At 38.8% G+C, this 25,416-nt stretch overlaps 2 protein-coding genes across 29 annotated transcripts in view; one reads left to right on the forward strand and one right to left on the reverse strand.

Moving 5' to 3' along the window:
* Positions 1–1,756: 1,756 nt before the first annotated feature.
* RNFT1 (ring finger protein, transmembrane 1) lies at positions 1,757–14,868 on the forward strand. 2 transcript variants are annotated; one of them, XM_001109845.5, is made up of 9 exons: positions 1,757–1,886; positions 3,211–3,668; positions 3,861–3,937; positions 6,292–6,392; positions 8,301–8,454; positions 9,388–9,546; positions 10,532–10,597; positions 12,967–13,068; positions 14,008–14,868. In XM_001109845.5, the coding sequence occupies exons 1-9, from the start codon at positions 1,831–1,833 to the stop codon at positions 14,140–14,142; spliced, it is 1,308 nt and encodes a 435-aa protein (XP_001109845.2). In that variant the 5' UTR covers positions 1,757–1,830; the 3' UTR covers positions 14,143–14,868. The 2 variants fall into 2 exon arrangements, with proteins under 2 accessions (XP_001109845.2, XP_028692087.2); XM_028836254.2 differs by having other exon boundaries at positions 3,211–3,563.
* Positions 14,869–16,649: 1,781 nt separating this feature from the next.
* Positions 16,650–25,416, reverse strand: part of RPS6KB1 (ribosomal protein S6 kinase B1) — a 61,240-nt gene continuing 52,473 nt past the window's right edge. For 16 of the 27 annotated variants that reach the window (XR_013406390.1, XM_077970895.1, XM_077970884.1 and 13 more), the window contains 2 exons: positions 21,569–21,681; positions 16,650–20,544 (listed from right to left, as the gene is read on the reverse strand). Coding sequence is in view for 16 of the 27 variants with exons in the window: in XM_077970895.1 (XP_077827021.1) it covers positions 20,307–20,544; positions 21,569–21,681 (351 nt within the window). In the remaining 11 variants the exon portion in view is untranslated. Of the gene's footprint in view, positions 20,545–21,568; positions 21,682–25,416 lie in introns of those variants that run through there. The other 11 variants (XR_013406394.1, XR_013406392.1, XR_013406393.1 and 8 more) reach the window with 3 other exon arrangements.

A 25,416-nucleotide genomic window follows, 5' to 3' on the forward strand; every position in this document is an offset into this window, starting at 1 on the left:
TACAAATGTACCAAACGTACCAAAATTATCAGTGTATTAATACATACTGGTGCTCTCCATTGTGGCTGTGGCTGAATTATATGATATTCTTTTTTTTTTTTTTTCCCTGTTTCCTAAATTTTCACACATTTTGAAGTTTAAAAATATCCACGACATAGTTGAAACGTTAGAATACTTACACAAATCTCCTCGGAAAATTTACTATAGTTTGGAGTCTGGCTCTCACCCTTACTGACCCAGAAATCTGTCAGAAAGATTTAAATTAGTAAGCACAGAGAGACTTAAGTATGCCTTCCACCACTGCTGCCCATCCCCATCCCCAACAAAAAAAGAAAGCCAATTTTTTTTTTTTTTTTTTTTTTTTGAGACGGGGGTCGCCTCTGTCACCTAGGCTGGAGTGCACTGCAACCTCCGCCTCCCGGGTTCAAGGGATTCTCTTGCCTCAGCCTCCCGAGTAGCTGGGATTACAGGCGACCGCCACCAAGCCCAGCTGATTTTTGCATTTTTGCATTTTTAGTAGAGACAGGGTTTTGCCATGTTGGCCAGGCTGCTCTCAAACCCCTGGCCTCAAGTGATCCTCCCGCCTTGGCCTCCCAGAGCGCTGGGATTACAGGGGTGAGCCACCACGCCAGGCCTCAACTTCACTTTTCTTTTTTTTTTTTTTTGAGATAGAGTCTGGCTCTGTTGCCAGGGTGGATAATTCCGGCTCACTGCAACCTCCGCCTCCCGCGTTCAAGTGATTCTCCTGCCTCAGCCTCCTGAGTAGCTGAAATTACAGGTCCCCGCCACCACGCCCGGATAATTTTTGTATTTTTAATAGAGACAGGGTTTCACCATCTTGGCCAGGATGGTCTCGATCTCTTGACCCTGTGATCCACCTGCCTTGGCCTCCCAAAGTGCTGGGATTACAGGTGTGAGCCACCATGCCCAGCCTAAACTTCGTTTTCTTAATGATCTTTTAATTTTAGAACAGTTTTAGATTAACAGAATTTATTTATTTATTTATTTTATTTTTTTGAGACCGAGTCTCACTCTCTTGCTCAGGCTGGAGTGCAGTGGCACGATCTTGGCTCACTACAACCTCCACCTCCCCGGTTCAATGCCTCAGCCTCCCGAGTAGTGGGGATTACAGGTGTGAGCCACTGCGCCCGACCTAAACTTCGTTTTCTTAATAACTTTTTAATTTTAGAACAGTTTTAGATTAACATAATTATTTTGAGGGCAGTAGGGTCCTCTATACCCCACACAAGACAGGTTTTTCAACTCTAACTTCTACTTCCACCCCACGCAGACTCTCCGCACCTCTAGCTTCTCATCTGTCTGGCGAGGCCTGATCCTCACAGACCAACTTCACGATTGTGAGGAAAGCTCAGCTCAGACCAAACGTCACCGCCCAGACGACACAACTGGGTCAAGCGTCAAGCTCGCGGACACCCGAGCCCGGAAACCCTAACACTCCTCCAGGGGTTGGTTCTCGAAGCCTGAACATTTTTAACCTCAAAACGCCCAGGATCTCGGAGGCATGTGGTGGATGCCACACAAATACATAACTCGTAACAACCACTTATTGTTTAGCGCCAGGCCTGCAGGTCTTTCTCCTGCGCAACCCGCTTGTTCTCGCAGCCAACAGCCCCCTGCCGCCGCGAGCTCCCCTCTCGGCGCGGCGCGGGGGCGGGGCTAGGAGGCGGAGCAGGGGCAGGGTGCGCGCGCGTGAGAACGTCCGGGGAGCGCGCGCGCCGCCGCCGGCGCCGCCGCCGACGCCGCCGGGCTGAGAGAAGAGCTTGCGGGGTTTGCGGTTGATGGCTCCGACTGAAGGGCTGGAGGCGGCGTATGCCGCTGTTCTTGCTGTCGCTCCCGACACCTCCGTCAGCTTCTGGTCATGAGAGGTCAGGCCTGGGGGAAGCGGGCAGAGGAGGTGGCGGCGAGGGGCCGCGGCGCAGGGGGCTCTGGGGAGAATAGGCACTCGAGGCTCGGACGTGGGTGGAGAACTCTGCCCTCGGAGATTCCGGAAGAGTTGTGTTGACTTTTCTTCCCTTTTTTCTCCTCTTTCTTGTCTGTGCATGAAGGAAAGTGGGAGGGTTCTATGTTATTTATAGAAAAGACACTGAAACCCTGCTGTCCAACGTCACTCTTCAGAGTTTTGACGAAATAACACCCGTGGCGTCGGGGCCTCGGTGAAAGCCTTTAGTGAAAAGCACTGAAACCCAAACCGCCAGACACGGTGACTGCACCACTGTTCAGTCCTGGGAGTGAAATAGAATGACACAGAACATTCCCTGAAGTGAACTCTAGCCTCCTCCTAGACAAACGGGAAAAGCACGGCGGCGTGGGATAGGCTCTGCGTATTGTCAGCTGGGATGCCCACTCTGTTCTTCTGGTTCCAGGAGGTCCACACTGGATCATTTGTTAGAGAGATCTTTCTCTGCTAGGGTCCTCTTTCCTCACACCCCTCCCTCCGTAATACATACACCACCGACGGTGGCATTTTATTAGGTCGACTGTGTAACTGTGCTTATTCAGACTAAAGAGTTACCTAGCAATTACATGGTGACTCCCCACAGTATCTATGCTTTAAATGTATTTAGGTAACATTCTTTTGCGCGGGGAGGTAATATTCTTGGTAGCACTATTAATTATTGGAAACTTTATGAGCTTTGGGAAAGCTGCTTGAGCAGAAAATGTAATTTGTAGGTCACCTAAGTGCAGTGTTTATTATTAGTTACCTATGATGATAGTAAGGCATTAAGATTTAATGTCGTTTTTCTTCCTAACATTTCCAACCATTAAAAAATACTGACCCACTCTTCCTTATGAAACTTCTTTGATGTAGAAGCTACATCAGAGATGAAACTGCTCCAGTTGGGCAAAGTAAATGTACCAGAGTATCCAGTGAGGACTGGTGCTTATTAACATCTGCTGGGCACTCATACTTCATGACTGTTTTGCGGATGCCTTCTGACGTTAGGGAACTGAAAGCATTTGCAGCTCAACTTTTTTTTGGTAGCAAATGTTCCCTAAAAGATCATTTGTGTAGGGCAGCAGAGCCTTGGCATTAAGGGAGAAAGGAGGACTCCAGTGATAAATAACCTGAAAATTCATCTGCTGTGATTATTTGCTACTCCTGTAGTGAATAAAGGATACCCAGTGAGGAATATACTGACGGTATTTAACTGCCTGTTTACTTAGAGTATTTTCTATTTGATTTTTTAGGAGACAGAGCCCTGAAGCAAAGACATCTGGGTCAGAGAAAAAGTATTTAAGGGCCATGCAAGCCAATCGTAGCCAACTGCACAGTCCTCCAGGAACTGGAAGCAGTGAGGATGCTTCAACCCCTCAGTGTGTCCACACAAGATTGACAGGAGAAGGGTCTTGTCTTCATTCTGGAGATGTTCATATCCAGATAAACTCTATACCTAAAGAATGTGCAGAAAATACAGGCTCCAGAAATACAAGGTCAGGTGTCCATAGCTGTGCCCATGGATGCGTACACAGTCGCTTACGGGGTCACTCCCACAGTGAAGCAAGGCTGCCTGATGATACTGCCGCAGAATCTGGAGATCATGGTAGTAGCTCCTTCTCAGAATTCCGCTATCTCTTCAAGTGGTTGCAAAAAAGTCTTCCATATATTTTGATTCTGAGTGTCAAACTTGTTATGCAGCATATAACAGGTAGGGCATAATTGACTTGTTTTCATTCCTAAATTCAGTTAATTTTCTTTCATTATTGGTAATCTACTTAATGCATTCAGTTACTTATTTTCTGTTAGCTTTTATTATTGTGTATGTTTTTAATTTATGTTGTTTATATAATCCTCTTTGATTTTTTTTTCTTTCAATTAACTGGAACTTATTTTCTAACAGGAATTTCTCTTGGAATTGGGCTGCTAACAACTTTTATGTATGCAAACAAAAGCATTGTAAATCAGGTTTTTCTAAGAGTAAGTATAACAAGCAACTAAAAAATTATTAACTGTTTCTCTCCATAGATTTTAGAGAAATAATTTTGAGAGAAATAGGAAATAACTTTTGAAAGAAATAGGAAGTAATGGGATATATTGTAACATCCATGATATATTAAATTTGTTATCTAAATCCTGGAATAAATTACCTCTCCTAATGCTGAATTCCTTCACTTTACCTTCTTTGTAAGAAAAAAAAATTGGTTACTGTTAAAGAAAAAGTAGTAAAAAGGATTAAAAGAGCTAGAACACACAATTTGATCTGATTTGTTAAGTCCTTTCATATTGTATGAGTTACTTTGACCATACTAGGTAATATCATCATTAAAAACTTTTAGTGGCTGGGCATGGTGGCTCACACCTGTAATCCCAGCACTTTGGGAGGCTGAGGTGGGCAGATCACAAGGTCAGGAGATCAAGACCATCCTGGCTAACACGTTGAAACCCTGTCTCCACTAAAAATACAACAAATTAGCCAGGCATGGTGGCATGTGCCTGTATTCCCAGCTACTCGGGAGGCTGAGGCAGGAGAATCACTTGAACCCGGGAGGTGGAGGTTTCAGTGAGCTGAGATCGCAACACTGCACTTCAGCCTGGGCTACACAGCAAGACTCTGTCTCAAAAAAAGAAAAAAAGACCTAGGCTGGGCGCAGGGGCTCATGCCTGTAATCCCAACATTTTGGGAGGCGCAGGCGGGCATGATCACCTGAGGTCAGAAGTTTGAGAACGGCCTGGCCAATGTGGTGAAACCCCATCTCTACTAAAAACACAAAAATTAGCTGGGCGTGGTGGCGCTTGCCTGTAGTCCCACCTACTTGGGAGGCTGAGGCAGGAGAATTGCTTGAATCCAGGAGGCAGAGGTTGCAGTGAGCCAAGATCGTGCCACTGTAGCCTGGCGACAGAGTAAGACTCCGTCTCAAAAAAAAAAAAAGAAAACTAAACCCAAGGAATTTTTCTGTAACATAAGTTACACGAGCCCTAGTCATATAAATCATTGGGAAAAATAGGATGAGTTTCTAAAATTTCACCTTTAAGCAACTTTAAATGGCTATGCCTGTGTAAAGTATGCATTCTGACCTGGAAATTTATAGTTAAACCTGTCAAACTAGAGAAATCTTAATGATCTGAAATTAGTAAACTTCATTAAACTTGACTTTAAAAGTGAGATTACAGGAAAGGCACAGTGGCTCATGCCTGTAATCGCAGCACTTTGGGAGGCTGAGATGGGCAGATTGCTTGAGCCCAGGAATTGAAGACCAGCCTGGGCAACATGGCCAAAAAACCCCAATTCTACAAAAAATTAGCTGGGCGTGGTGGTATGTGCCTATAATCTCTGCTATCTGGGAGGCTGAGGTGGGAGGATTGCCTGAGTCCAGGTGGTTGGGGCTGCAGTGAGTTGTGATCATGCCACTGCACTCCAGTCTGGGTGAAAGAGTGAGACCCTGTCTCAAAAAAAAAATAAAGGGAGATTACTACTACTTGGGAGGCTGAGTTGGGAAGAATGCTTGCGCTTAGGAGTTTTGGGCAATGTGTCGAGACCCCATATAAAAAAAGAAGTGAGATTAAAACATTAATTTATTAAATTCTTATAATCTGGTAATTTTTTAAATATAAAACCTTGACAAGTGAATCAAGGTTAAAATGCATTTTGAAATTTTCTTTTGTGGGTGGGTCCATTTTTTTTTTTTCTGAGACAGAGTTTCACTCTGTCGCCCAGGCTGGAGTGCAGTGGCGTGATCTTGGCTCACTGCAACCTCTACCTCCTGGGTTCAAGCGATTCTCATGCCTTAGCCTCCTGAGTAGCTGGGATTACAGGCACGTGCCACGGCGCCTGGCTAACTTTTGTACTTTTTTTTTTAGTAGAGACGGGTTTCACCGTGTTGGGCAGGCTGGTCACAAACTCCTAACCTCAAATGATCCACTGACTTAGGCCTCCCAAAGTGCTGGGATTACTGGTGTGAGCCACTGCCCTCGTCCTGGGTGGGTCCTTTATGTCAGCTTGTGGAAGACCTGGCTTCTTTTTCTTTTTTTAATTTAATTTAATTTTCCTTTTTTTTTTTTTTTGAGAGAAGACTTGGCTTCTTTGAAACATAGGTAATGTTTTTCATACAGTGAAGAAACTTGTATTTTAAACATTTGTTTAATATATGAGTTGTGTTTGGTCACTAAAGTTGTATAAAACAGTAACTGTGATGATTATGTACAGTTTAACAGATATTCTATATTAAGATTAATTTAGAAAAATATTCTAAGTTAATAGTCATTAAACAGTTTAATGATATTTAAAATTCTGGCAAAATCAAAGTAACATTATAAAATTGTTTATCTTTCAGGAAAGGTCCTCAAAGATTCAGTGTGCTTGGTTACTGGTATTCTTAGCAGGATCTTCTGTTCTTTTATATTACACCTTTCATTCTCAGTCACTTTATTACAGGTAATTAGAGGTCCAAATACACAATTACATTTTTAATGTAATCATATATTTCATAGTACTTTGTATCTTACTTCACATAGTACTTATTGTATTCAATTCAATTCGGTTTTTAACTGTCTCCTTTCCCAAGTGAGAGCTTTTTTGAGGTGGAGTCTCACTCTGTCGCCCAGCCTGGAGTGCGGTGTCTTGATCTTGGCTCACTGCAACCTCTGCCTCTCAGGTTCAAGCAATTCTCCCGTCTAAGCCTCCTGAGTAGCTGGCACCACGCCTGGCAAATTTTTGTATTTTTAGTAGAGATGGAGTTTCACCATGTTGGTCAGACTTGTCTTGAACTCCTGACCTCGTGAACCGCCTGCCTCAACCTCCCAAAGTGCTGGGATTACAGGTGTGAGCCACTGTGCCCAGCCTCATAAGTGAGAGCTTTAAGTGACTTATTCAGATTTTGTATCCCCAGTGCCTTGTCACATAGCAGATGCTCAATAAATATTTAATTTTTTGATACCTGAGTTTTTGTTTATATATTCCATTTTTTTTTTTTTTTTTGAGACGGCAGTCTCGCTCTGTTGCCCAGGCTGGAGTGCAGTGGTGTGATCTTGCCTCACTGCAAGCTCTGCCTCCCGGCTTCACGCCATTCTCCTGCCTCAGCCTCCCGAGTAGCTGGAACTACAGGCGTCTGCCACCACGCCTGACTAATTTTTTGTATTTTTAGTAGAAACGGGGTTTCACCATGTTGGCCAGGATGGTCTCAATCTCCTGACCTTGTGATCCGCCCGCCTCAGCCTCCCAAAGTGCTGAGATTACACACGCGAGCCACCGCGCCCAGCCATATATTCCATATTTTTAAAGTACCATTAGGTTGTTATTGTTGGTCTTTGTTTCTGAAAGTAAGAACACTTACTAAATGACAGTAGCTGATAAGTTTCCATGTCAAATGGCAGTATTGTGAATTTTCAGCTTTTACTAGAATATTAGAAGACCTTGTTTCACTGGAGTTGGAGAGATGGGCAAATCTGGGATATAGTTTGGAGGTGGAGCCAGTATCCCTCAGATGGACTGGATTGGGTAGGTGGGTGGAGAGAAGCAAGAATGACCTCTGGGTTTTTAGTTTAAGCAGCTGGCTGGATGGTGGTGTCATTTCATTGGGTTGAGGAAGGAACTGATTTTGAGGAGAAAAATCAGTAATTTTGTTTTGAACATGTTAAGTTTGAGAGGCTAAGTAGAATTGATAAGAAAGTGGTACCAAATATGTCATGAACTCAGGGTAGAGGTTAAGGCTATAAATTTTGGTATCAGGAGCATATGGTTGATATTTTAAAACCACAGGACTGGACAAAACTAACCCAGGAAAGAGAGAGTGTAGACAGAGAGCCCAGTACTGGACATGACCACAATTAGAAGAGAAACAGCAAAGGAGACCAAGAAGAAACCAGCAGTGAAATACGAGAAATAGAAGAGTGTTGTGTTAAAAGTCTAGAAAGAAAATTATTCAGGGAGGGAAGACGGAAAAAGAGAAGTGACCTTGAAATTTAGCCATACAGAGGGAGTTGATGATCTTGACAAGCAATTCACTGAAAGGAAGAGATGGAATCTTAATTGGAATTGGTTAAGAAAAACATGGCAGATGTTTGGTATTGATGAGTTTTTCTCGTTTACAGGCTAGAAAGGTGTCAACTATGACAAACTGAAGACTTTTTCCTTATTCTATAAAGGGAAGATCTAAAATCCAAACATTCTAAAAGTCTCTCTAAAATAAGCAAAATGATCCTCCATTCCATTATTATGAACTCTGACATCCTGCCAAATTCATATTTTTTACATATCAAAATATTTGTAGCAAATTAAAACCCTTTATTAATACTTTACCTTTGTATGTTGCTCTGGTAAATTCTGATGTTTTTCTTTTGGTAGCTTAATTTTTTTAAATCCTACTTTGGACCATTTGAGCTTCTGGGAAGTACTTTGGATTGTTGGAATTACAGACTTCATTCTGAAATTCTTTTTCATGGGCTTAAAATGCCTTATTTTATTGGTGCCTTCTTTCATCATGCCTTTTAAATCTAAGGTAAGAAACTAACTTATGCTTTATTGGAGTGATGTTAACAAATCACATTAATGCTATTTAGTCTTTGTTTAAATGAATCCTCCTTTTGGAATTTGTCAGTTTGCTAACTAGCTTTAATTATCTGTATTATTTCAGCTTGGCAACCATTTGTTGAGGCACTTGAACCTGATTATTAACCTATTTGGATAAAATCAGAATTATATTTGCTTCAGAATAATTTAAAAATCAGTCCCCACATCATATATGGGAAACTATTTAGATTTGTACTTCTGTTCTCCAAGGCATTATCAATTGACAGTTGACTACATACAATTATTCAGTGGTTTCCCATAGGCAATTAAAACTTTTAAATTTTTATAGTCAGCAGAAACATACTTACATAGGTTTTACTTGCAATATACATAAAACATTTTCACTACATATATATATATATATATATATATTTTTTTTTTTTTTTTTTTTTTTTTTTTTTGAGACTGAGTCTCACTCCGTTGCCCACGCTGGAGTGCAGTAGTGTGATCTTGGCTCACTGCAACCTCCCAGGTTCATGCAGTTCTCCTGCCTCAGCTTCCTGAGTAGCTGGGATTACAGGTGTCCACGACCACACCCAGCTAATTTTTGTATTTTTAGTAGAGTCGGGGTTTCACCATGTTGGCCAGGCTGGTCTCGAACTCCTGACCTTAGGTGATCTGCCCGTCTTGACCTCCCAAAGTGCTGGGAGCCACCATGTCCAGCCTAGAAATTCTTTCAAAGCAGACCACTCAGTGACTGTAATATGTGAGAACCACTTGAGGTTCAGTCATAATCATTATGAAGATTAATTTTATAGTTATTTATATTATTGTATCATATACTCAGTGTTCTTAGTCTAGTATTGTTTGTGCTATATAGTTAAGTAGTTTGGGTAGATCTATTTGTTTTCTTATTTTTTAGGGTTACTGGTACATGCTTTTAGAAGAATTATGTCAATACTACCGAACTTTTGTTCCCATACCAGTTTGGTTTCGCTATCTTATAAGCTATGGGGAGTTTGCTAACGTAACTAGATGGAGTCTTGGGATATTGCTGGCTTTACTCTACCTCGTACTAAAAGTAGGTAACATTACAAATCTTGTCACTGCATGATTCATATTAATGATTACTGATATATACTACTGTTTTCCTCTTTAACAGTTTTATAGTTTATCTTTGTATCACTAGTTTGAAGTAATAGCAGGTTCTATTTCTGTTTAGAAATGGAGAAACAGAAATAGACTATCTTAATCCAGCGGTCCTCAGTTTTCATTGGAGGGAAGGGGAGTAGACGTTCACATAGCATGGATTATCTAAGTAGGGAAAACAAGTGGAATAGAACATACCCATCCTCGGTAGTAACACTGTCATACACATAATTCTTAAACTAGTAGAGTACCTTGCCCTGTTCGCTCCATGCCTGTGCCCCTCAACCTAATAATCACTTTCTGAAACTTTAAAATCTAAATGTTGGCCAGACGCGGTGGCTCACGCCTGTAATCCCAGCACTTTGGGAGGCCGAGGTGGGCGAATCACGAGGTCAGGAGTTCAAGACCAGCCTGGCCAACATGGTGAAACCTCATCTCTCCTAAAAATACGAAAAAAAACTAGCCAGGCATGGTGGCGGGCGCCTGCAGTCCCAGCTACTCAGGAGGCTGAGACAGGAGAATTGCTTGAACCTGGGAAGCAGAGGTTGCAGTGAGCTGAAATCATGCCACTGCACTCCAGCCTGGGCGACAGAGTGAGACTCTGTCTCAAAAATAGTAATAAAATAAAATCTAAATGTTAAAAACGTGAATCAGATAAAATTACTTTGACTTTGACATAGTTGTTTGTATTTGTCTTGATCAAATTGTTACTCTAGGTGTTTAAATGTACTTCAGCTTGCTGAGATGGCTCAAATCTATAAATTGAATAAAATATTCAGCACAAAATGATTACTTGTGACATATAATGAGCATTAAGTTAATATGAGGATTTGATGTTACGGGGTTTCAGCTTTGGTTTTTGGGTTTAGCAGATAGGACTGTTGAATTAATAAATGATCTCTTACTTCCCTTTTCAGCTTTTGGAATTTTTTGGGCATCTGAGAACTTTCAGACAGGTTTTACGAATATTTTTTACACAACCAGTAAGTACTTTTTATCAGTTAAGAAAAACACCTTCACCATTCTTCATTGCTAAAATTTTTTTAGTTCAGCAGTTTTACAAGAATGGATTTCATAAATGGATGATCCTTTTCTTTTACTTTGATGATTTTCTAGTACTTTGGCACTTGGGGCTATAATAATTTAGGAATTTTATCTCTATGATCAGATTCTTGAAACACACATTGACAACCACCTGCTAATTGTTGGAGTGCTTATATATTTGAACTTGTCTCTTGCCCCTTCAATCCATTTGACATTTTTAAGGGCTTGTAAACCCTTAAAAATCTTATGAACTTTTGTTCCTCTTTTTTAATCCACAAATGGGGGCTTTGCGTGTTCCTATTAACTCCTTATTCACCTGTGAAAATCCTTTGACTATAATTTATTGTGTATGTTTAGAAAGCTCATTGCCAAAAATCATGTCTCTTGCAGTTTTCTTACTGGAGCAAATTTCCCCATTGCTCGATTATATGTGCACAAATAAGTTCATGGCATGAAATTTAACAATTAATTGAGACTCTGATGTCATTTATAATATGATTATGTGATTCTATTGATGTTGCAAATTGCAGTGAAAGGATGTCATAGAGAACCCTAATTTACTACTTAGTAGCCTGAAAGGTTCCCAGTACCTACATGTGGTCACCAGATTTCAGGGTTTGATTCTCAACTTTGCAGTCATTTCACCAGGGCTCAAGGAGACTGACTTAAAAGAATGCCAACAGAGTAATATACTGTAAAAAAAAAAAAAAAAAAAAAAAAAAAAGTTTTATGTGTACAAAGTAAACCAGACTAACTGGCCAGGGCATCTTTTCCCTAAGAGAGAGCTAGCAATGTAGAAACAAACTTTGCTACATCCTATGTAAGCTTCTTTCTCTAGACAAGACATAATAAAATTCAGAGAGTTCAGCTTTGTCCAAGTCAGTTCAACTGATGATTATGTGAGCATCAACCATTTTACTATAATTGGTCTTGTAAGATTTGTGCCGAAACACTCTCAAGAAAATACCCTGATATTCTTTCTCTGAGACAAACTATAGAGAGGATATCAGTCATCAATACTTTGATTTGTTCAAGTCTCCTTTACCAGGGCAATGGCAGTTACTATCTGGAGAGGGAGTCTCCAAGATGCCAGATGAGTAATGTTTTAAAAGCTTGTCAGCATAATTATCTGCACATGTACTTTGCTAAATGATACCTTACTGAAGGGAAATTGACACCAAGATCATCTAACAGTATTCTGACTTGTTTTGAAATCTTTATCACCAGTCTCAAAAAGACCTAACTTTTAATATCTTTTTCCTTTGAGTTTTACTTTGATTTTGATGTTGTTAGCCTGAGACGTTTAGTACAAGAAGTTTACGTAACTTCAGATATGTTAAGTCATGTTTTACCCTCATGACCGTGACTGAACTTGGGTGTTTTTACATCTCTTTAGTTACCTCTTCCCCATCATTTCTACAGAAAGCAGGTTTCATCTGTAACATTTTGATTTCTCCAAATTTCACTGAGGGTTATTAACGTCACATCTAGTTAATGACTAAGTTCTGAATCTGGTGAGGAAGTTAAAATCTTAGAGACGAGAAACTTGTTATTAGGACATTAGAAGAGAAGAAAATTCAAATAATTGCATTTTTGTTCAGTTAGTTTTCACAGTAGTTATTCTACCCAAGCGACATTTACAGTTGCAGTTTCTCTGTAAAACTTTTTCATGTTTAGCACTAAATGCTTTTTATAATTTGGAATAATTTTTAGACCTAGTGGCAGAACACTCTTCAGTGGTCCCTAAGTCTTCTTCATATTGCAGTCACTTGGAGACCTTTCAAATAATAGATTACTGGGTCACATCCCAATGTGTCTGGTCCTACTGAATCAATATTGTGTGGAACAGAGGAATCTATTTTTAAAGCAAGCTTTCCACATGAGTTACATTCAGCCAGCCAAGCTCTGGCTGGATTGATTTTATGAACCACTGCTGCAGGTAATAAGTGAGCTCCATTTGGCAGTCCAGGGTCAAATAATACATGGCTATAGATTTTATAATAGTTATGTTTCAGATTGCCTAGTCTCTTAAGCCAGTTATGTTGAATTTGAAGCACTGTCATCCTTTGGAAAGCTAGTAGATCTAACAATCTTCCAAAATCCTATTATGTATTATTTAATGATTTCATCTTGGTACACTCAAGAGGTGGTTCTGTATATGTAGTTCAGCTTTGAAATGTTTGTATCCTTTGGGAAGGTTTTCAAATGCCTGGTTCCAGGGAGATTTGAGAAGTACAGCATCACTTATGTAATTTGAGAACAGGAAAGAAGGAAATTTGTAGATGAACAGAACTTACTATCTTCATAGAGTTATGGAGTGGCTGCCAGCAAGAGACAGTGTTCAGATGTGGATGATATTTGTTCAATATGTCAAGCTGAATTTCAGAAGCCAGTTCTTCTCATCTGTCAGGTAATTATATTTTTAAATTTAAAAACCTAAATACAACACTTTTCTGTGACTTGCAAAAGTCACATTTATGTTTGTTGTAAGGCAAAAAAAAAAAAAATCTAGTGTTTAGTGGAAGGTAGCAGTCAGTGTACATACTAGTAATTTATTCATTATCGGGGATTGGTGGATTGGCTTTGTCCCTTATATTCTGAAAATTTTTATGCAGAGGAGTGTATAAAAGGGAAAAGTAATTTAACTGGCAGATTGAATACCAAAGTGATTAAAAAACAGGCTATTTTTATAATTGGATACTAGCCATTTAGAACAACACCATTTGTTACTGGATTGTGGCCCTTTCCTACACTTTATGGCAGTTACTAGTAACTCCAAGACTTTAAGCTGTTATCACACTTAATCTTAAAGGTGTCACCTAAGTATAACTTTTATGGTTAAATGGATGGTACAGCCAGAACACTAGTGCCAATCATACTGCTCTTTGCTTCTTGAATGTCTCATACGTTCTCCATTTTCACAATTGTAAAATGAGGGGATTAGTGCTCTTCAAAATCCCTTTCAGGCTGGACACAGTGGCTCACACCTGTAATCCCAGCACTTTGGGTGGCCCACGTGGGTGAGTCACCTGAGGTCAGGAGTACGAGACCAGCCTGACCAACATGGTGAAACCCTGTCTCTACTAAAAATACAAAAATTAGCTGGGCATGGTGGTGGCAGGCACCTGTAATCCCGGCAAGTTGGGAGGCTGAGGCAGGAGAATCGCTTGAACCTGTGGGGGGTGGAGGTTGCAGTGAGCCGAGATGGCACCATTGCACTCCGGCCTGGGTGACAGAGCAAGTCTCCAGTCTCCATCTCAAAAAAAAAAAGAATCCCTTTCATTCCCTACAATATGATGGATTTAAAATTATTATCAAGTATAAAATCTAATTCTTAATTCCATTACAGCATATATTTTGTGAAGAGTGCATTACCTTATGGTTTAACAGAGAGAAAACATGTCCACTCTGCAGAACTGTGATTTCAGACCATATAAACAAATGGAAAGATGGAGCCACTTCATCACACCTTCAAATATATTAAGTTGTATAAACTATTAAGGCCACAAAATACTAATGTCATTTGGTCGTAACTCCTGATAAGGCATCAGAATGATTTTCAGGGCTGCAAGAAAAATGTTTCCAGATGGTTTTAGAATGTAAGACTTATGGTCCAATTCACCAAAAGATTAAATGAAAGAACCCTATTTTAAAGTATATATAATGTTCAACCTAATGTATGTGCAACATTTATTCTATTCTAATTATTTGACAGGTAACTGCAGTGTTAAATTGTAAATGTGTTTTCTTAATGTTACCCAAAACAGCAATCTGAAATTAGAACTAGTGGATTTAGAGAACTCAGGTATTCTTTCCTGACATTGTTTTCAGAATAAAGAATATTTTTCATAATATTTTAAGATACATACTATCTAATAGTAGAATTTTGTTCAGCATTGACTTTTATAATTCCCATCCTAAAAATTAATATTTTCATAAAATTTGTATTTTTAAATGAAAATTCTAAATGTTATATTTTATCAGTAACAGATTTTCTAAGTGAAGATTAATTTACTGAGGATGATACATTTTAGTATTGTATTATTCTCTGTAGTAAGACTAGTAATCAGTGAAAATAAATGGATTCATTTTGTCTGTGGACGTCAAAAATTCTTCCTGCCATCAGCTTTAATGTTCATGATCATGCATTTTGTATAGTACCATGGAGTATCTTGAAGTAACTATTAAAATAATTCATGTGGATTACAAACAGCTGGCTTACTTCATGATTTGAATAGTATAAAAAACATGGTGGCTCACACCTGTAATCCCAACACTTTGGGAGGCAGAGGCAGGAGGACTGCTTGAGCCCAGGAGTTCAAGACCAGCCTGAGCAACATCCCATCTCTATTTAAAAAAAAAAAAGAAAAAAGTTTCAAGGCAGATGCCCTAAAATCTTAGAAGAATTGCCCTTATAATTAGTCTTCTCCATAAAAGTTTTGGAATTTTATGCTTGAATCACCATCAATTGGAAGATTAAAGCTTGCACTGAGAGGTGGTCATGAGGTTTTTATAGTGTGGTTTTTTGCCTCTAGGTATTTGTGCAGGGTGTTAGAAAAGGGAATGAAGCACTTTCTCCCCTTGTTACCTCTAAGGAGGAATCTGAAATCTAAAACATGTCTGAAGGGCTGCTAGTGCTTCTAAGTTTAGAGTACATCTATCAGTTTGTAGTCGAGGAAAAGGTGGTAGAAAGGAGAACTTAGGAAGCAGAGCTAGAAAACAAATTTGCTGTACCGGTAAGACAAAAGCTAAACCAGCACGTGGATTAATAAGGATACTGACCAACTGGTTATAGAAGGCACTTTCATGACTGTATGGCCATCCAAATTGACAAATGAACATTAGCAAGCCTGTACCTTTTTTTCTCCAGGTAAATACTACCACGTTGTAAGGACAACTGTATTCAATCATAGTATATTTCACTTTGTTATCTACTTTGAGACCCACTACAAATATTTAAATGGCTTTGTGGTGATGCTAATAGTTGTATTATTTAGGTATACAGCAGAGGATGGGTGAGAAAAACAATTTGGGATTACAATTCGGCTGTGAAGGATAGCCAAGATGACTTCCTGTTCAAACACAAGAATAGCATTTTACTTCAGCCCTATTACAATACCTATGTAATACAATTTGTTTACCCTGTAACTATTCAGACAGTACTGTTTCTTAATGTGATTAAATAACCAAGGAGGTGCATGGTGGGTTTTTTATTTTTTTGGGGAATGCAGTTTACCTATAAATTGAAAAGGGAGAAAATCTAATGGAGCTATGCCATCCAATAACAATGCTGATGAACTGGAAGCATTTCTTCCATCCCTCTATTCCTTCACCTCAAAAAAAGGTAATACAGATTCAGAAACTCATTTATTCTGAATTCAAATCATGACTTCTAAAAGATTGTTTTACCAGTATTGGTATGCTACTATGTTGTATAGCAAGGTAAAATCAGTTTGAGAGCTTCTGTAGAGAAATTCCCTTGGCAAATGTGGTATAATTACCTCACAGATAAGAAGTGGTTTGTGCAGAATACCCAGCTTACACTGGATATATTGAGACATTAGTTAAAACAGATTTGTTCACTACGTTATTTTGTGCATACACATCAAATTTTCAAATGTAGCTGACCAAGTATGGCTGAACAAATTGTTGATTGTTAGCACAAGAAGGTCTTCCTAGAGTTTTTTGTGAAGCTAGCTTTCACGTAGGTTGTTACATGTATTTTTTTTAAGTAAACAATTCGTGTCTACTATCTGACATGAAAATCAAAGATGTGTAACATTTAACATAAAAATCAGTAAACTTGTTACATACTTAAATAGCTTCAATTTCTCAGCAGAACAGCTTTTAACCCATTCCTTACATAGTTTATTTATATGACAACTTGAACACATCTGACATGTTAATGAAAATAAATTTAAACCATTTATACACCTGATATATATACTAATTTCTTCCTATCGTAGGATAATAAAAAATAAATCACTTCTATTTTATGTTCATTCAAATTTGCATTTAATTTCTATTTACATTCATTCAATCCGAAATCAAATAATACAGTAAACTAAATACAAGATGAAAAGCAGAAAAGGTGTTACCCTCATAGCACTCCTAATAAGGCAGCTGAAGAATTTTATTTACTGATAGATGCAAAGCCAACTTGGGATAGGAGAAACAATAGTTTAAAGAGCAAACACAAACATAGACGAACCCATCTTTCAGATGTTATTCCAGATAATCCACTGAGATAATACTTGTGCTATAATGTTAAGAATCACACAAGAAAAAGTACTGTATTAATCAGCAACAGACCACAGGTTATGTGTGACAAATACTTTTGTGATAGTTTGTCCAGCTTGCTAGTGTCTACTCCTGTGAAAAAGGTAGATGTTTGGACATTGATGTTTTTGAAAAATTAACCATTTTCAAAGCCTTAAAATCTATTTTTCATAAATTCAACATTTCTCAAGGGAATAATCTTAGATCTAGCCCTTGTAAGCTAGGAACCATACGATTAACTGAATATTCAAAATAGGTCCTATATTAAATATATAATCCAAGGCTCAGTATATTAATACTATCTAAGATGCATCTTGTTTATAATCATTTATCACCTATAGTAAAGAATGTTGAATTTATGGAATATCATACATGCATCCTCCACCCCTCCCCTCAAATTATCTTCTATCTCAAAAAATAGTATGGAAAAATCCTTCTTGAAGGATTCAAATTAGTTAAGACCATAAAAGGGGAAAAAGGAACGTAATTTTCCTAAAAATCTGGTTCAAAGTTCAATAATTAATACTTTACATTGTTAATCACAGCTGGTTTATAAATCCCAGTTTAGTTATTCTGTAATGCTACAAACCTTATAAAATCAAATTAGTAAACTTCAATTCAGTGATTATATTTTAATTAAAAAACAGCATGTATAAAATAAAAAAATATCCTGTAATAGCTGATTTTAAAGAAAATAATCAAGTGATGAAAAAAAAGCACTTAATCTCTTTTATACACTTACCTGGTATAATCATAAAGAACCCTCTTAGAAACTCAAGACTAGTAATATCGACATCATATTTTAAACTATGCTTGGAATTTTACAAATAAATATAGATAAGCCATATTGCATAGGTGTGTGCTTTCTGTCTGTGACACTAATGTGACACTTGACATGTTTTCACAGTCATAGTAGGGATATCCATTTATGAAACAAGTTCTCAATAAACTTTCCACAGCATGGGAAATAAATTTCACTTAATAAATGTGAAGTCAGAAAAACTATATATTTGTGTGGATGGTAGCTGTGCAATTAATGCTTTTTATGCAGAAAAGTTGCAGTGTTTGCCACTATTGCTGGCACTACTAATTATGAAAATGGTTTAACTGGGGTGGTTATAGCCAACCAATCACAGTGCTCATGTTACTAGCAAATAGGACCTAGGAGGAATATTTTGGTGTATAAGTTTCACTGGAATTTGGTCAGGCAGTCAACACTACAGTTAGTAAACATATTTGAAAACAAGTATTAAGAGTATCACAAGCCATTTACAGTCTGAAATAATGCCTGTACATATCACCATAGCTTTTCGGGTTCTGTTTTTTCAGATATCACAAATTGTCAGAGAACAAGGATCTGCACTTTAAAGTATAATTTCTGCCCTTAATTATTATTGTAGCTTCTAATTTACCAGCAACAGTCATAAAGTTCTCAGTAGGCTGCTGCAATAAGGGAGGAGGGGTAAGAGGGAGTGATTTTTTTAAAAAAGGCTTTCTGTCCAAAGATGAGCTTTTATCTATTCTTTCGATTATTGCCACAATTGAAAAGGTATATTTCCAATCATTTTTCATGGTTCTGTTTTTGCTTACTGTCATAGGATTTCATCCCATCTCATTTGGGTTGCAATTTCAAAAAGCAAAGCCTTGCTCTTTTCTGACTGAATTCAACATGCATAAAGAATTTTATGGCTTGGATCCTATGGCTCAAAAAGGTTTGAAAACATAGCAAGCAGCATCTATTTAAAAAAATCCTAGGGTTGCAAAATACTACAAATTGACTTTGCACACTCAGACTGAAGACATTATAAAAGACAAAGAAAAACAGGTGATAGAACTCAACTGCAACTGCATGATTATCTATTATACCAGTATGCACTGAAATATATTTTTATAAAGCTCTGCAGATATTAAACCCTTTCACCAGCTAAAGTCATGGAAATGCTCTCTTTAAGGCAGGAAATATTTAAGAAAGGTAAAGTTACCTTTATTTTTATTCTTTGTACCTGTAAATCATTTATGTAGATTTTGTTACAATTTCAAAAACATAGTGTCCTGTTAACATGTTTCCTAAATTAAGTCACTAAGTTTTCTTATTTACTGTGGAAGACATTCATCAAAAGGCCATCAAATATTTTTACAATCAAAAAATGTAGCCCCAGTATAGGAGAAAAAAAAATAGACCTTTTTTTCTTTTTAAAACTGTTGAGGAAAAAATATAAGGAAAGTAGACAGCAGAAACAGTAGAAAGAAGTAAAACTGAAAATCTTACCAATTTGCTGTAAAGAGATTAGACAGAGAGTGGGCCACAGCAACACCCTCTTCCCCTGGATATCCCTATCTCCCTCACCTTGCCGACCGCAGTATGTATTTTTTATCCTGACTCTCTTTTGTTGTTCTTCAGCCAAAGGCTGAGCACATTTGGCGTCTTGAACCAAATACTGGTATAAGAACAGGTGGCGATTTTTTTTCCAGTGCAATGCAGGCCCGGGACAATGATGAAATGTAGGACATACAACTTATGCCCATTCCAAGGCTTCCAGTTAAGCTTAGCACATAGCAGTACTGCAAGTAGAAATGATTAAATAGATTCTTTTTTGTTTTCTCATATTACAGACAGGTATTGCAGCTGGGTTACTGAAAATAAACCCCAGGTCCACCCCAATCCCTCAAACGAGCCACAGCTGTGGTTAACAATGATTCATTTGCATTTTATTATTTCACCAAGAGAAGAAACAGAAGTTGTCTGGCTTTCTTCACACCAACCAATAATTTCGCATTTTAAAGTTTGGGATGTTTTTCATAATGAGCTGAATCAAAAATCTATTTGAAAAATATATATTTATATAAAAAAAAGATTCAGGTTGTTTGCACGTAAAACATCAATTGGTAAGTTTCTTTTGTCTTTGATTCCAAGTTGCTGGAAAAAGTTTGACCAAGCTTGCATGCTAATTTGTCCTTAGTTGCAAGTATTATAGGCAATTTTGTACTTTGCCTAATGAAAGGATAACCCTTCTTTGACACAATCAGAACTCAACAGTGATTCAGAAGCAACATCCTACCCTTAATACTGTCAGTTTCGAGTCATCAACATGAAAATCCTTGATAAGGTTGAGAAGATGTCGCGAGGAATCAATTACTTGATGTGCCTAAGAGTTCAGCAATACTATTTTGCTTTAAGTTTTTTTTTTTTTTTTGCACCATTGATTGATTTTTTAAAATCCATGTTTATTTTTCCTCTGTCCAAAGTGTTCTATGTAATGACACTGACTCTCTGAAACTGTCATTTTGAGTCTTGTTTCACTTTGCAGGATGCTCACACATCGCCCTCTCCACCTTGTTTGCCTTAAATTCATTAAAAGCATTGCTCTGTCATAGATTCATACGCAGGTGCTCTGGCCGTTTGGAGATCATGGGAAAAGCTTGTTTTTTGTATGGCCCAGAGTTCGGCTGTCGTATTGGAAGTGGTGCCGATGCTTCCCCACTCATTGTCACATCCATCTGCTCTATGCCACTTGTTTCCATTGGGTATTCCACAGGTGTCTGAGGATTTGCTGTGCTGGCCGAAGCACCTCTTCCCCAGAAATCCCCAGGAGAAAATTTGACTGGGCTTTAAGACAAGGAAGAGCTATCATTCATTTGTTTAAGGGTCATCTCAACAAGACATATTTCCTTTACATTTAAAGGGAGTGGGGTAATATGACATTTATTTTCGTTTAATTTTATTTGCATGTGGATTAGCACAAAGGCAAAAGTTGAACCATCTCTCGCCCGCCTAGATTAACTGCTAGAATTTCCTAACCAGTCTCTACCTCTACACCTGACCCCCAAACCCCTCAATGATATATAAATACATATTATATATATATATATCATTTTACTCTCCCCTGCTTAAAACAGCTTTCTACTGCATTTAAAATAAAATCCTTTTCCAAACCTCTGCCCTTCTCCTCCTCACTCACCACACACTCCAGGAACAATGATCTCATTTCCAGGAAAAGGACAACTTTTCTCCTCCCTCAGGGCTTTTGCATTTGCTGTTCTTCTGCCTGCAACATTCTTAAACCTTCTATTTTTGTAGGGCTGGCTCTTTCTGTTCACTGCTAGATGTTACTACACCAGGGAGGCCTTTCTCTGACCACTGTGAGTAGAAGCCCCCTTGTTTTTCCTCTGCTGTCTACCACTACATTCCTTTCCCCCCCCTTTTAAATTATAGCACTTAGCACTACTTATATTTTTGTATATCCTTTGTCTATTGTGACTCTCCCACTACATTGTAAGCCTCATCAGGACAGGGACAATTACTGTATTATAGTACTATACACACACACACACAGAACATGCAGCATGCAGTGCTGGTGCTCTTGGTGCACAATAAATGCTGAGTGAATGGATAAAGAGAAACATTTGCCAGTGTGGCTGCTTACTTTCAGGAGGGAAGGTAAACCATATAACATCACAGATTAGTCAGACTAGTCCTTTGCAATGTGAGATACAGATGTTGTGCTTATGTCAACCAAAGAGACCATGACAGTCCTTCATTTATGTAACTTGGCATAAATTTCTTAAGCAAACACTCTCACTCATAGGTTGTAATAAAAAAAAAAAAAAGTGAAAATAAGAGTGTGAAATACCTGACAGGTGTTCGTGGGCTGCCAATAAATCTTCGAGGTGATCGGATTTTTGGTTCAAAGGAAAACTTTTCTTTTACACTTTCAAGTACAGATGGAGCCACATATGTAAAACCCTGAAAGACAGTAACAGTGGACTACAGAATGGCGTTTTGCCATATATCTCAAGAAAATGGGGTTGTTCAGTCTGACATACCTACACAATGATGCACACCTAAAGCCACCAATGTGTACACTCTCCCACATCCTCAACCTCATTTTTAGACCTGTTAACTTCCTTCCAGCCATTTTGTGAGGCACACACTTCAAGAACAGAATTCTATTGAGCCTGATTGCTAGCAAACAAAATTCCACCCTACTGACAGGAACAGAAAAAAAAAACAGGAAAATTCAGGCTCCATATGAAGATGTTAAATACGGCCAGGCACAGTGGGTCACGCCTGTCATCCCAGCACTTTGGGAGGCCAAGGCGGGCAGACTACCTGAGGTCAGGAGTTCAAACCAGCCTGGCCAATGTGGGGAAACACCGTCTCTACTAAAAATACAAAAATTAGCCATGCATGGTGGTGCACGCCTATAATCCCAGCTACCTGGGAGGCTGAGGCAAGAGGATCACTTGAACCTGAGAGGCAGAGGTTGCAGTGAGCAGAGATCGCAACACTGCATTCTAGCCTGGGCAACAGAGCAAGACTCCATCTCAAAAATTAAAAAAAAAAAAAAAGATGTTAAATACTAGGAGAAATATAAAGAAACTTCTAGTGTTTCTAGCCACAGGCATGTAAGCAATTAAGTTTATCACCCCAAAACAGTTTCTCATAATTAGGCCAAAGTAAAAACAATTTTCTGACTTAGCATCAAAGTCAGATCTTGTGATCTTTCTGGTTTTATGCCAATGATTAGACAGAATTTGTGTTTTGTTTTAAGAGATGGGGTATCCCTATATTGCCCAGGCTGGAGTGCAGTGGTGATATCGTAGCTCACTGCAGCCTCAAACTCCTGGAGCCAAGCTATTCTCCCACCTCAGCCCCTCAAGTAGCTGGGACTATATAGGCATGTGTGATCTCTGCCCAGCTAGAATTTGGTATTTTCTTGATGAATAAGTATCAACATTTCAAAACCTTTCAGTTGTAATAGGCAAAAATGCAGTTCTGTTCATTTTAGTTCTCTCTTGGACCTTACTATTAGGCTACCAGCTGTCATTTCTCTAGCTGTCAATGTTCATTCTTTTAACCGTCTTCACCTATCTTCTATTTATCAAAATCTATGAGTAAGCATTATGTGTTACAATAAATAAGACTCAACAAAGCTCTGAGTGAAGGCCCAAAGAGTGAGGTGCAATTCTGAAGTGCATATGAATTGTGACAGTTATATGTGAACTTCAAAAAATAACTTTACAAACGTTCTAGTGAACTAAAGCTGTAACTATCATGAGGTACAGGCTGTGCCTTAATCATCTTTGAATTTCCTCTAATTATGTGATGGAGTCTTACAACAGGAATTGAATATTTGTTGAAATGAGGTTGCTAGAACCACATTATCCAGATAAGTGGGATATCACTATATATATGTGTGTGTATATATATGTGTGTGTGTGTGTATATGTGTGTGTGTGTGTGTGTGTGTGTGTGTGTATATATATATATATTTTTTTTTTTTTTTTGAGATGGAGTCTTGCTCTGTCGCCCAGGCTGGAGTGCAGTGAGGGGCATGACCTTGGCTCACTGTAACCTCCACCTCCCAGGTTCAAGCGATTCTCCTGCCTCAGCCTTCCCAGTAGCTGGGACTACAGCCATCACGCCTGGTTAATTTTTGTCTTTTTAGTAGAGACGGGTTTTCACCATTTGGCCAGGCTGGTCTGGAACTCCTGACATTGTCATCCACCCACCTCAGCCTCCCAAAGTGCTGGGATTATAGGCGTGACCCACTGCGCCCAGCCTATTTTTTTATTAATGTTTAAAGAGATCTACTTTATGTACAGAATTCTGGCTACAACCTAACAAATGAATTGTTCTGTTCATCAGTTAGCCAATTTAAGTAATTATGAAAAGCTCAATAATACCGTAATTGGCAATGAAAGCTTCAATATCTCACTTTTACCGCCACAACTTTGGATTTCTTGGTAGCTAAATAAAATGCTTCTATTTTGTGGGTGAAAAACTGTCACATAAGTTGAAATTCTGCAATGTCCAATTGAGGAAAAGGTCTCTATTTTAAATCAAAGGTATAAATTCCACATCTGTAGTACATGAGAGAAAAAAAAAAAAGCCAAAATTAAAGTGATTCATGCCCACTTCCCTAACTGAACCTAAGATTTTACTAACAGAGATGCCGTAACTTTGATCATGCACCATCAAACTTGAATTTAAAACCATGCATGTACTCACTCATCTTTTATCTCTTATGTAATTAATACTGTAAGATTGTATTTTTGCCTATGTGCTCTATATTACTAATTTATAGGACTATTACTATTCAGTGTTGTTTACTCAAACTATACTATACACAACTTTTGCATTCCATGCTAACTTTATTTTTTTATTTTTTTATTTTTTTGAGACAGAGTCTCGCTCTGTCGCCCAGGCTGGAGTGTAGTGGCCAGATCTCAGCTCACTGCAAGCTCCGCCTCCCAGGTCTACGCCATTCTCCTGCCTCAGCCTCCGGAGTAGTTGGGACTACAGGCGCCCGCCACCTCGCCCAGCTAGTTTTTTGTATTTTTTTAGTAGAGACGTTAGCCAGGCTGGTCTCGATCTCCTGACCTCGTGATCCGCCCGTCTCGGCTTCCCAAAGTGCTGGGATTACAGGCTTGAGCCACCGCACCCGGCAACTTTATTTTTTTTAATTATTTTTTTTTGATACGGAGTCTCACTATTGCTCAGGCTGGAGTGCAGTGGCATAATCTTGGCTCCTGCAAACCTCTGCCTTCCGGGTTCAAGTGATTCTCCTGCCTCAGCCTCCCAAGTAGTTGGTACCACAGGTGCATGCCACCACACCCGGCTAATTTTTGTATTTCTAGTAGAGACAGGGTTTCACCAGGCTGGCAAGGCTGGTCTCCAACTGCTGACCTTAAGGTTATAGGCGTGAGCCACCCTGCCCCAACTCCATGTGAACTTTAGAGCTTATTTCCCATCCCATAAGATACAACACTACTTCTATTACATAGTGAGCAGTGTGGGGAAGAAAAGCTTGAGAATTAAGTTAGTGACAAATCCAGTGAACTCAAAAACAGGGAAAAAAAACACTCCTAAACAATTATTTTACCCATATTCTGTTATCCCTAGAGGTAGTCCAAAAAGGAATGACAAAAGAAAAAAAAAGGATACAAAATGAGATAGATGTTCATGTGACATATTAAATACAGTAATAAAATCAACAAGCATGTGATATTTGAGCAAAATAGTATGCATTCATGGTCATCCGATATAAATCCATCATTTCTGTTGGCCAGTATCAAAAACCTTTACTTTTCTGAGGAGACAAGCTATAAATCTATACAGGCATTTCTATGATGAGAATTCACTATTACATATGAACCAATATATTTTGATGTCAAATATTCACAATTAATGTTTAAAAATCCCCTACTTGGCCGGGCGCGGTGACTCATGCCTGTAATCAGGCGGGTGGATCACGAGGTCAAGAAATCGATATCATCCTGGCTCACATGGTGAAACCCTGTCTCTACTAAAAATACAAAAATTAACTGGGCGTGGTGACACGCACCTTTAGTCCCAGCTACTCGGGAGGCTGAGACAGGAGAATCACTTGAACTCAGGAGGCAGAGGTTGCAGTGAGCTGAGATCGTACCACTGCACTCCAACCTGGCGACAGAGCAAGACTCTGTCTCAAAAAAA

Source organism: Macaca mulatta, chromosome 16 (assembly GCF_049350105.2).
Source record: "Macaca mulatta isolate MMU2019108-1 chromosome 16, T2T-MMU8v2.0, whole genome shotgun sequence".
NCBI lineage: Eukaryota > Metazoa > Chordata > Mammalia > Primates > Cercopithecidae > Macaca > Macaca mulatta.

Bases quoted from the DNA above. Each gene is read 5' to 3' on its own strand.
- RNFT1 (XM_001109845.5), top strand. From the start codon at position 1,831: ATGCCGCTGTTCTTGCTGTCGCTCCCGACACCTCCGTCAGCTTCTGGT. The intron at 3,938-6,291 runs GTAAGTATAACA...TTTATCTTTCAG, and splicing joins TAAATCAGGTTTTTCTAAGA to GAAAGGTCCTCAAAGATTCA. The intron at 10,598-12,966 runs GTAAGTACTTTT...CTATCTTCATAG, and splicing joins GAATATTTTTTACACAACCA to AGTTATGGAGTGGCTGCCAG.